The 9,185-nt window shown below is 34.8% G+C and overlaps 1 protein-coding gene across 1 annotated transcript; it reads left to right on the top strand.

The window, feature by feature from the left end:
- The first annotated feature begins 5,010 nt into the window (after nt 1-5,010).
- Nucleotides 5,011-8,761, top strand: LOC110929690. Its single transcript, XM_022172870.2, has 5 exons — nt 5,011-5,428; nt 6,931-7,582; nt 7,671-7,917; nt 8,145-8,207; nt 8,391-8,761. The coding sequence occupies exons 1-5, from the start codon at nt 5,113-5,115 to the stop codon at nt 8,448-8,450; spliced, it is 1,338 nt and encodes a 445-aa protein (XP_022028562.1). The 5' UTR covers nt 5,011-5,112; the 3' UTR covers nt 8,451-8,761.
- Nucleotides 8,762-9,185: the final 424 nt, after the last annotated feature.

Raw genomic sequence — 9,185 nt, 5'->3', positions numbered from 1 at the left:
GAATAAGACCGTAATGATTAAATACTTAACAATGACCCAACAAACGGGGCGGTGTGCTACATGTTAAGGTAGGCTTTTTAAAGTTAATAATAGATGGCATGCATAAGATTTGTCATAGTATGTATAAACAAGGAGCATAACAAGTAAACATGTTTAAGGATTGAGTGTTTGCATAAGATTGATTGTTTGTGTGATTGTGATTTTAATACGGATACATGTTGCAACCCAAATATTGTTCATTGAATAGTGATTTGTGTGTATAACCATGTTTGCAAATTGTATCTTTATATAATTAGTGTTAAAATTTTGATCTACTATTGCGTATTCGTTCAATAAAACAAAATAAAACCCACCTACGCAGGACAAATAAAGAATCAGATGAGTTTCATTAATGGATAGATATCAGTCGGTAATCCATTGGGAAAGATGTGTTGCTAGTAATCTGCTGGTGATAGTTTCTGACGAATTATCAACATATATAATCACCAAGGAATCATGGACTTGATATTCAACAACAGATTATCGACAACTCTTGCACTTTCACGCACATACACTTAGACTTTTCTTTCTTGATATATTATTGTCGGGCTTTTCGAATAATCAGTGATACTCATTTGTCTAATCTACAACTCTTGCAGTTTCACGCACATGCACTTAGACTTTTCTTTCTTGATAGATTATCGTCGGGCTTTTCGAATAATTAGTGATACTCATTTGTCTACTAGTGATAAGCTTGAACTCATATTTTCACATCTTTTAGCTCATATTTTGTGTTCAGGATACAACTCAAGCTTTATAAAATTATGAGTCAAGTTTGGGCTTCAGCCCAAATAACTTAGTTCGTTCAAGAATCTTAATTAAATTTGTTTAACATAGTCATCATATGTGCTTTGGTGAAACAAGTGACCCTTATTCATATATTCAGTTTTGGTTGTTAAAAGTTTGATTTAGGTTGATGGTCTAGTGGCATGGCAAAGTCTTTTAAAACATAAAGTATGAGATCTTGGGTTCAAGTCTCACAAAAAAAGGCTATAGCCTAATTTGTACAACTAAAACTTGAATTCATTAACCTTTGTACAAGTGAAACTCGAATTTATTAACCCCGTTGAAATTGAAATCGTGATCAATCCTTTGTCAAATTCTAAACCTAGATCAACTTCGTATTATAATTACAAGCTAAGATCAACACTTAGCGTTTTACAGATTTTAGATGACAACTAATTTCTATCCATAACTCCTCATAAGGGAAAACACTCTATAGTCCAAAAGCTTCCAAATTCTCCATGTGAGTTTATTATTAGGCACCCCAAAAAGATACGACAATGTATTGCCATTAATAATAACATATGGCCTCAATAACTTACTCATTCATAATGATACAAAGATACACATATGCCCATGATAATACAACATTACGATCCCTAATCAGTAATCAACATCAGTATGCATATGAAATGCCACCTCAAGTGTGTGTTATTACTTTAAAATATTCCACAGATCAATCCCTTTCACTTACCTTGTTGCATTATTCAAAAGGTGAATTATATTGTTACGAGCTAGCTAATTACACGAAAGGTTCCCTGTGGTTTGCAAATATTGCAAAAAAACACGCATGTGCTTTCGAAATTATACAGATTGCCGTTGTGGTTTGAAATCTATAACTAAAGTGGTATATGATGGTGAATGGCTTTAATTTCTTTAGTTAAGTGAATGTGAAAATGGTAGGATGAGCCACTTGATTAATATAAATAACTTTTTTAGTTGTTTTGTCTTCTAACAAGGAGACAATAGACATTTCACACTCACTCAACGGATAAATTCAACGACTTTCAATGGTAAGGATCATCATAATTAGATAAATACAATGTTGGGGCCGTATCATTGGTGTAAATTGGAGGCATCTATGAATTCAGTACTAACCATATGAACCATCCGTGTAATTAACTCTATTGTTACTTTAGACCATCGGGTGTGGGGGTCGTCCCCTCCCCGTCTCGGGTCGTCGGCCACGTCGCACACCGCCCCCCTGGGGTCGTCGCGTCCTTCCCGGCTTCTCCAAGCCGTTGGAGACGAGGCAAAACTTGTGGGCCCCCCTCTGACTTCTCTCTCCCCCCTTTATTATATATTATATTATATTGGTTTTTATTATTGGTTGGATAGTCCTCCAGACCCTTGGGTAGTCCCTAAGGGGATAGTCCTCCACCTTTGGTGAGGTGGCGCCTACGTGGCGGGTAGTCTCTTTAAAGACTAACCAAACCACACCCAATGGTCTTACTACAATGTGTATCATTGAAAAAAAATGAGACTTTATATGGGCACTACCGCACTAATCCAATGGGTCCATGCCCTTCTATGAACACTTCATCTTGTTGACAAATCCACAACTAGCATCTACATGAAAGTCATCTTGGGGACTTACTTCGCCCTGAATGCGACTTGTGACTTACTTTGAATTTTATATCTTTTGTAAACTTTATTGACTTGCAAAAAATCCACTTTTCTCACATGATCAATTACAATACATAAGCCATTTACAATACATATATCATGCGTGCAACTTTATAAACTAATAATTTGTATGTATCACAGTCTAAAAATAGTGGAGATAGGACATTTGTTAAAACCACATTAAGCTATTCTATAGATGACAAACAATAAACCATTTACTTTAATAAATTATAAATGATAGCTTTATACTCTTTTAGATATCGCTGCAATCAATTTCTATACAAGGCACCAACATAATCTACTACATAGGGATCATAGTCGATTGATTGTATAATCTGTCAACACTAATTAACCACCAAGCAATCGGGAAAACAAGTATTAATGAGTAGTAAGGGTGTCAAAAAGTTGAATCACTCGTAAAACTTGAATCGAACCAAGCTGAAACATGATACAATATATGTAATATCATTAATACTTGTGATATAATGCAATATAACACAATGTAGTATAATACAATACAATACAATACATTAGAATAGGTACACGGCACAACACATCACAATCCAACCGAACCTAATCCAACAAATATAATATGATATCAACCAATATAATGTAACACAATGTAATGAGATGTAATACAATGTAAAATGTAATTTCATGCGACATAATGTGGTGTAATCCAACACAATGAGATGTAATAAAAATGTATATCGACGACATGTGATGTAATACTGTGTAATATGATGCAACACAATGTAAGGTGATGCAATAGTGTACATACATTTCAGGGAGATGTAAATATGTAATACAATGCAATATGATGTGATACACTATAATGTGATATAATATTGTGTAATGTGATGTGATCGATACTATGTAGTGTGATGTAAAGCAATATGTGTAATGTACATTGTAATGTGATGTGATACAGCATAATATGATGTAACTACGATCGAGTTGTATTTTGAATTAAATTTATTGTCACACAATTTTTTTTTATTTGGTTGATTTTCCGGTACGTAGGATGTTAAAATATCTAATTAATTATCATGATATGTCTATTTTAATAATAGTTCAAAGACAAAAATATTTTTTTTTTTCATATTTGTGTTTTATCTAATATTTAGTTAATTAAATTCTATAGTTCCCTTTGTACGCTTTGGCCATGCATTCTGAATTAACTAAAAAGTGCATGTGAAAGTCACACGTTACTGCCATGTAATATAGAAAAGATGAAGCATTTTGAGCATGTCATGTCGATTGTGGGTCAATGAAAAAGATAAGAAATTTGATGTACGCGTGTGCTATTTTACACAACATGATTTTAGAGGATTACGAACGTGCAATTTGCGAATATTTTCGGGAGGATAGGCAATCAAATAACGAAGACGTTAGTGATGACGCGAGAACATTAAACATATTTGAAATCCAGAACAGATAGACGCATCACAACCTTCAATGACGATGATGCTAATTAAAAATATGAGATCTAGTAGTTTTATTTTTATTTGATGTATTTTTTTTATTCAATTTGATGTATATTTCTAGTATGATTGTCATTATCTTTCTTTAAATTAATATCACATATAGAGGTGTACAAATCGGTTTTTTTTTTAAAAAATCGGTTTCGGTTATTAATCGAACCGGTTTTTTCACTCAAAACGAAAACCGTTTTTTTATAACCGGTTTCGGTTACTAACTGGTTTTTCAAGTCCAAAACAATAACCGGTGTAACCGGTTAGGACTGGTTTTAACCGGTTTTTCCCAAAAAAATCGGTTTTTTTCCCGGTTTTAACCGGTTTTTTTAAAACCGGTTTCGGTTATTAACCGGTTTTTCAGATCAAGATTAGTAACCAGTCATAAACCGGTGGTTTTTTTCCCGGTTTCGGTTCTAAAACCGGTTTTTTTGTACACCTCTCACATGTAAACTCATGCCTTAAACCCAAGCCTCTCCACTCTTCTACCTTTAGCTAATCAAAGTTAAAACTAAAATAGATAATTTATTAAACTTCCCTAACACTAAACATTGAATTTAGCTAATCAAAACTAAAATCCACAATTTATTAAACTTCCCTAGCACAAAACATTTAATTTAGCTAATCAAAAATAAAACTAAAATCGATAATATGTTAAGACTTCCCTAACACTAAACATTCAATATTTTTGAAAGAGTTAAATGCAATTTTAGTCCTTGTGGTTTAAGCTATTTTGCCAGTTTCGTCCATATGTTTCATTTTTCGTCTCTGGGTTCAAAAATGTTTCACCATTGCCATTTTAGTCCATTGAGTTAACTTCATCCCTTATTTCTGTTAATGAGAAAGACAATTCGGTCATTTTAAAATGACCGAATTGCTCTTCTCGTTAACAGAAAAAATGGATGAAGTTAGCCCAGTGGACTAAAATGGCAACGGTGAAACCTTTTTGGACCCACAGACGAAAAATGAAACATTTGAACTAAACTGGCAAAATAGCCCAAACCAAACCAGAAGTACTAAATGACATTTAATATTTTTGAAAATACAAAACCGATGGATGGCGCCATGAAAACCAATTCAATAAACGAGCGCCAATGCGCCGCAATTTATCAGAAATCAAAAAAGCTTTCACTACACGAATCCTTAAACACTCTCCCTCTTAAACCACTGCACATCTTTTACATTCATCATGGCGGATTTTGAACCACCTTCCTTCTCCTTAGGGCTCGATCTTGATCCACCTGATTCCGATCCCCAAACTGCTACTGCAACTAACAATAATAGCCCTCCGTCAATACTCCTAGATGACGATGATGATTTTGAAACCCTAACAGTTGTTGATTCAGATCCTGATGATCGGGATTCCGTTCCCAAATTGAAGCGGCTCCGGCGAGGATCTGCCGTGTCATTGGCTTCCGGTAAGAGTGTGGTGGATCTGCAGGCTTCGGTGGTTGTTGATGATGATGATATTGAAGATTTCTCTTCGCCAGAGGATAACTGTACAGGTTAACTAACTGGTTAAAGATATTATTCAGTTTGGTTGTTAATTTTAGTTTAAGCACATGTTTTTGGAAGTGGTAATTAGGTTTATTAGCTAATTAAAATCATTTTGAACTAGTGAAATCGGATGTTTATAGATTGAAGTGTTACTGTCATAGTTTATGATCATTTTTGGTGTTAAACGCGTTTATGATCTATTGTTTTAGTTATTAACGTTTGATTTATAGTTAGTTTTTATGTATGGTTGTTAGTTATTATTATTCTGTTTCTAATTTGAATATTAAGATAGTTATAAGGTGAAGGGGGAGTAATACTAATCAGGATGGGGGTTCAGGTTGTTGGACGGAAACACCATTGCGAATGGCATGGGATGGGATTCGGGTTGGGAATTCTAGCTGGTGAATCCGATGAGATGAACGTTGCCTAACGGCTATTCGAATGTTATTTTCTTAACACTACATAAGTTATGCCATTTTCATCTATGATGGAAGAGCAACGGGGGGCTATCTCGAATGAAGCATTTGATTGCGCTACAAAGATGTTTTTAAAACCGCATGACAATGTGACTGGCCGACATCATCATCATACACGGTAAATGTCACTAATAGCAAGGCTAAGGTAGGGTCTGAGGAGGGTAAGATGTAGACAACCTTACCTCTACCCCGTAGGAAATAGAGAGGCTACTTCCGGTGAGACCCCTGGCTTGATAGTAGTTTTTAACCAACCCCTGGACATAACACACATAACACTCAGCAATTGGGACAAAAGCCGATTAGTACATGTACCCCCTTGTCTTTCGGCTATCAACGCCACCACATGATGCATGATTAACCGTCCCTTGCTTTTTAACGTTATTTTCACGAAATTAGTAAAATAACGTTAAAATTAGTGCACTTTCACTTTTGACCGGCCGACCTTGGAAGTAATCTTTCAACTTAAATGTGACATAGCCAAGTTTTTCTTATGTTTCTTCTTTTTTTTTTAGTATTTTAAATTTAAATTTTAGTGTATGAAGACCTTTTATGTGTTTTTAGTTTTGAATTAATGAGATTGTGTTTTTTTCTTTATAAATATCTAATTTAATTTTTATTTAGAAAATTGACAAATGGAATATGGGTTCTATTCTATCAGGTTCAATTTGGGTAAAAATGAGGTGCCACTCCCTCATTGGTGGGCTCATTTGGGTTCATCGAGTTCAATTAGGAGTTCCTTTCACACCCTTCATGCTTATTTATTATCATGAGTTGGTTAGCTACTTAGCTTATCATTATCCTTTTCATTATAATCTCTCTATATAAAAGTGAATATTATTTACCAGTATAGTTTTTTAGTTATTTTGATTTTTGAATTCTTTCACTTAACATATGAAGATGCAGAAATTTATGATTCTCATTAATACAAGCACAAACATGTTGAAGATCATCGCACATTATGATTTGTTGCTATTTGGGGGAGGGGTGCTATCGATCAATGTTCTTATGTATGCTATCTTTATTGATAAATGCAGACAAACATCTTTCGACACAACACCATTCAGTCTGCAAAACTTCAAAATTTTCACTTAATGTACAATCAGGTAACAGAAAACAAAACGCCTCAAATGCACAAGAGTCCGTAATCACAAGCTGCAATAAACCACCATTCCCAAAGTTATCAGCCAGTCCTCTCAGAAGGTTTCAGTTGATTGATTCCGACTCAGATTATGACGATCCCTATATCAGTGAAGGTACCACTAACAAGACTTATAACAGATCAGAACCGTATTTGAACTGTGGCCCACCTGATGTTGTGCAACATGAGCAGAAAAAAATAAATGAACCAAATAAAACATCCACTAAGAAAGATCTATGGGAGGATTTCGAACCCGAGAAGAGTTTTCGTATCCCAACACCTGCATTGGATGAATTTTGTGAGGAGTATTTTAGTAGCGTGAAAGATAAAAGAATATCTCAGAGTAATGTAGGAAAGATTAACCGAAATATTCATGTTACAAACAATGTAATAGATTTGGGTGACCCTCGTCCTCCTGCTCATCAGTATTTCTTCCATAATGATCCTAGGGTCCAAGATTTAGTTCGAACTCGCTTGCCAAATTTCTTCCCTATAAATGCAGAGAACAAAGATTCTGAGCAGCCTAGTACATCAAACATTGATTACATGTAAGTGTAGTTCTTAGTTAAATTCTGTTATAATTACTGTTTTTTTGATGACATTTTATAGCAAGTTTTCGTATTTCTTGTGTTTTAGGGGTCAGTTTAGATGTGCTGAAAACTCTAAACAAGCTGCTAGAACTAATAAAGCTGAAACAAGCTCAAGGAAAAATTCAAGAAAATCAAAAACCCAAGAAACAGCTCAAGGCTCTATGAATCCGCCGGCGCTTAATACTGAGAGACGGGTCCCGAAAGTTGCTGGCAAAAGAAGGGTTCAAGCAGATGGTCAATCTGCTAGTGCTGGTACTGTTGGGCATTGGTTTACAAACCAAGAAGGGAAGAGGGTAAGTTGGAATATGCTGCAATTGTTATTTATTAGTCATTTATGCTTCTTTTTTATTATTGTAGAAAAAAATATGTGATCTCAAATAGTTTATAATGCTTATAAACTGTATTAGCTTTTTATTTACATCCATCTGTTTTTGAATATTTCTGTTTAGATCTTGTTTACTTGCAGATGTCTTTTCAATATTTGGTTGTATCATTTAAATTAATAGTCGTTTTTCTTCAGGTTTATGTCAGTAAAAATGGGCAAGAGTTGACTGGCCGAGCTGCTTACATGCTTTATAAAAAGGTATTTGTGCTAAGATCGTAATAAATATTGTGTGTAGTTGGTTAATGGTGAAGCCCAAAAGGTTAGGAGCCATTGGTCTCCATGAACGCATCATACAATATTTAATAGATTCATCTTCCAAATAACAGACTTTATTTAGTTATGTAACTGATCAATTTTGGTGTTATACTGTTGCTTTTATAGGAAAGTGGAGCCGGATTTAGAAGTAAAAAGGCAAAGAAAACTTCCACCAAGAAGAAATGAATGCTGATTGTGTGTATATGATTGTATTCCAAGAGTTTGTCATGTCAGCTAGCATTTTCAGCTTATCCACGTGGCATGTGATGACTTAGGTCAACCAGTTTTGTTGCTTCTTCTGAGTTCTGATACATGCGTAGACCATGTCTCTGCAAAATGGTCGGTCGGGTCACAATAGGTTGTTTTTAGGTACATGCTAAAACTTGTCGGGCGGAGCCAGCCCCCAACTACTTGATGTTTTTTCTTGTTTGAACTTACAGATAAATAATTGACGTGTTAAGTATGATTTCATAAATTGTATTTTTACATTAGTAACATTCTTTTGAGTGTAAAATGATAATAAAGCATACTGTGAAAGAAACTTCATTGGCTGGGTGTGTATGCATCCATACAACAATATGTAAAAAAAGAAAGAAATGTGGGCTAAAGGCCGGTGTCCGGATCAACCATTTAATACTTGTACTGTGTTTCAGCCCCATTTTATAGCCCTAGTGAACATCAGATTTTATAGCTCAAGTTTCTAACCCCAATATTCCAATTGTGATAACTTAATTGTTGACAGATGATCTGTTCCACTAATTCGGTGACATAGTAATCGGTTTCTTATATAATTTGTTGAACCTTGACATTTATTCTGTTGAGTTACATGTAACGGTGTTGGGGGCGTAAAGGGTGAGGTTGTTATGCCGTTCACACACCACTACACATAGTCTAATCATGGTGAGGTTGGGACAGACACTC

This window comes from Helianthus annuus, chromosome 3 (genome assembly GCF_002127325.2).
Source record: "Helianthus annuus cultivar XRQ/B chromosome 3, HanXRQr2.0-SUNRISE, whole genome shotgun sequence".
Taxonomy (NCBI): domain Eukaryota; kingdom Viridiplantae; phylum Streptophyta; class Magnoliopsida; order Asterales; family Asteraceae; genus Helianthus; species Helianthus annuus.
The sequence above is the reverse complement of the archived record's forward strand: the minus strand, read 5'-3'. Positions and strand labels throughout refer to the sequence as shown.